This window comes from Glycine max, chromosome 1, assembly GCF_000004515.6.
Source record: "Glycine max cultivar Williams 82 chromosome 1, Glycine_max_v4.0, whole genome shotgun sequence".
Lineage (NCBI taxonomy): Eukaryota > Viridiplantae > Streptophyta > Magnoliopsida > Fabales > Fabaceae > Glycine > Glycine max.
Window position 1 is genome coordinate 8,978,643 of NC_016088.4, and position 2,800 is coordinate 8,981,442.

At 38.4% G+C, this 2,800-nt stretch overlaps 1 protein-coding gene across 1 annotated transcript in view; it reads left to right on the forward strand.

Moving 5' to 3' along the window:
• LOC106794259 (WEB family protein At5g55860-like) overlaps positions 1–1,068 on the forward strand; it is a 4,848-nt gene extending 3,780 nt beyond the window's left edge. Inside the window, 1 exon segment of the mRNA XM_041013926.1 lies at positions 9–1,068. Coding sequence (XP_040869860.1) covers positions 9–860 — 852 coding nt within the window. The 3' untranslated portion in view covers positions 861–1,068.
• The last annotated feature ends 1,732 nt before the right edge of the window (positions 1,069–2,800 follow it).

A 2,800-nucleotide genomic window follows, 5' to 3' on the forward strand; every position in this document is an offset into this window, starting at 1 on the left:
TCCGCAAATGCAAGTCTGAGCTTGAAGCCTGCATGGCAGAAGAATCTAAAGTTAGAGGTGCATCTGAGGAAATGATCTTGACACTTAGCCAGCTGACATCTGAAACTGAAAATGCAAGGCGGGAAGCAGAAGATATGAAGAACAGGACAGCAGAATTAAAGAAGGAAGTTGAAGTTACCATGCTTGCATTAGAAGAAGCAGAAAAAAATCTTAAAGTGGCGCTGGAAGAAGCAGAAGCAGCAAAAGCAGCTGAGAAAAGTGCTCTTGACCAGATTACGATTTTAACTGATCTGATAATTATTTTCTATTTCCTTCTTTCAAGATTAGCTTGATTGTACTGATAATTGAGTTATCTGTTTCAAGGTTCGCTAAGCCATAAAGTTGAGGAGTCTGATAAATTAGCAGATATGAAAGTGGCTGCTGCCAAGGCACAGGTTGAAGCTGTGAAGGCTAGTGAAAATGAGGCTCTCAAAAGGTTGGAGACAACTCAAAAGGAGATTGAGGATATAAAGACTGCAACACAGGAGGCTTTGAAAAAGGCTGAAATGGCTGAAGCAGCGAAAAGGGCAGTGGAGAGTGAGCTTCGAAGATGGCGCGAGAGGGTGCAAAAGAGGGCCGCAGAAGCTGCATCTCGAATTCTGGCTGAAACACAGGTGTCAACAAAATCATCTCCTCAGCACTATAGGATTCAAAAGCAGAATCCTCCTCGTACAATGGTGGAGGTGAAAAAGTTTGAAAAGGAGAAGGTTTCAGTTTCAAAGAAAACCCTCTTGCCAAATATTAGTGGCATCTTCCAAAGGAAAAAGAACCAGGTTAAGGGTGGTTCTCCTTCTTATCTGCCTGGTGAGAACCCTGTATGAGATTTGAAATGTGTAGCAGTTTGTGCAGCTCTTGAATGTGAGAGGAACATTTATTTGTGTGTAGTTGAGGAATTTATTTCATCAGATTTTGTCATTGTAGTCTGTTTGAAGGATTGTGTAGTGTTTGTAGTTTGGTGACAAATTTGGGCATGTATCATGTAAATGGAACCAGAAGTAAGATTAAAATCTACTGGTATTTTTCTGTTGATACTAAGATTTCATGTCTGGTGACTGGTAGTTTGAACTATATCAAAGGAAAGGATTGTGTAATGTGAATAGTTTGGATACACTTCTAGGAAATGCATCATGCAAATTGAACCAGTAGAAAGATTAAAATCTCTTATCTTTTTTTTCTTTTTGTTGGTACTAATTAAGCTTTCTGTTGGATCAAGAGCCAGAGTTCACACATAACCAAAATTGCAGCAGAACCACATAAAATCTGAAGCCTTAAACAAATTGCTGAGCAAACTTCATCTATTTCTAAGGTCAGCAGTTTTGGTATTAGGGATGATTTTGGTGAGCTGAAGGACTATTTTGATAATGTGGATAAGAGAGACACATCGAAGCAAGCAATTATATGATGCTCGGAAGTCCTCGTCTATTCTCTCTAGAGATGCTCGAACAAGACGATGGTCAATTAAGAAATCTGAAAGTGATTACAACAGGATGGAACAATTTCTTGCTTCAAGATTGAGGGAAATTATGAAGGCAAACTCCTGCGACTTTTTTATGCCCAAGGTACACCAATAGGTTCTGCAAAAGGGTTTGGGTTGGGGTTTTGGTTTGCAATTCCACTGGAGGAGGGCAGAGGGGGGTTTGGGTTTTTTGGGGGTTAGGGTTTTGGAGGGGAAGAGGGGAGAATGGGGGTGGAGGAGGAATGCGGAGTTGAGGGTGGTGGTGGCACCGGGAAAAAGATGAAGAGATGACATTAGGAAGGGGAGAGAGGGAGAGGGAGAGGGAGAAGAAGAAGATGAAGGATGACGAAGAAGAAGCACAGTGGTTGAGTGAAGGATGACGAAGAAGAAGCACAGTGAAGAAGAAGGACTATTTTGCAATACTACCAATAATAGTGCCACGTTGGTTAGCCTACGTGGCACTGTAATTGCCAACAATACATCTCATTAACGACGTTACCTTCGAATGTAACGGTAAGGACTTATTTGCATAACGAATGTAAAGATAGGGACTATTTTGAATTAAAATTTAAGTTAAGGACTAATATGCAAACTAGTTACAATCTCAGGGACTAAATTGCCTATTCACTCGTTAAAATATAAGTAAATGTCCTTAATGGAGGATAACCATCACAAAAAAAATCATTAGATGAAAGGGAAAGGATGTCTGGTTTTACCTATATAATAGTTTGTGCCTATAAGACTAGAGGACTCTATTTTTGTCTCATATTTTCTATTTTATTCTAATTTAATAAAGTTCTTGGTAACTTTAGAAGGAGTGATAGAGGTGTGTACTTGATATTCTATTCTTCTCTCATTTCTTTTCTCATAACTTCTCTATTTCATTTTAAGGGACTAATAACTAATGTTGAAGTTTGTACTTATAACAACAATTATTACTGGATGAATTGCTTAATGCATGTCATTTTATAACAAGTAATTGCTCATTAGCAAGTATTTCCTAAATGTGCAAAGGTTCATCTTTAGTGCTTTGTTTTCAAGGCAAGACATGTGGTCTGCAACTTGTTTCTTAATCCCATTTTTTATGTCAAATTTCCAAATCAAATTCTTTCTGCAAATTCTTTTAGCCATATCTTAACTTCAAAATAATGCACTCCATAAGTTAAATTTGTTTAAAGAGATACCATCTCCAAATCCAAAGTAGGGGATCAAGTTATCCTTATCGAATGCTGCCAAGCTTTTCCCAATAATTGATATTGCTTGCTCATAAGGATTCAGACCACTCCCAATGTGATGCAAGCTTTG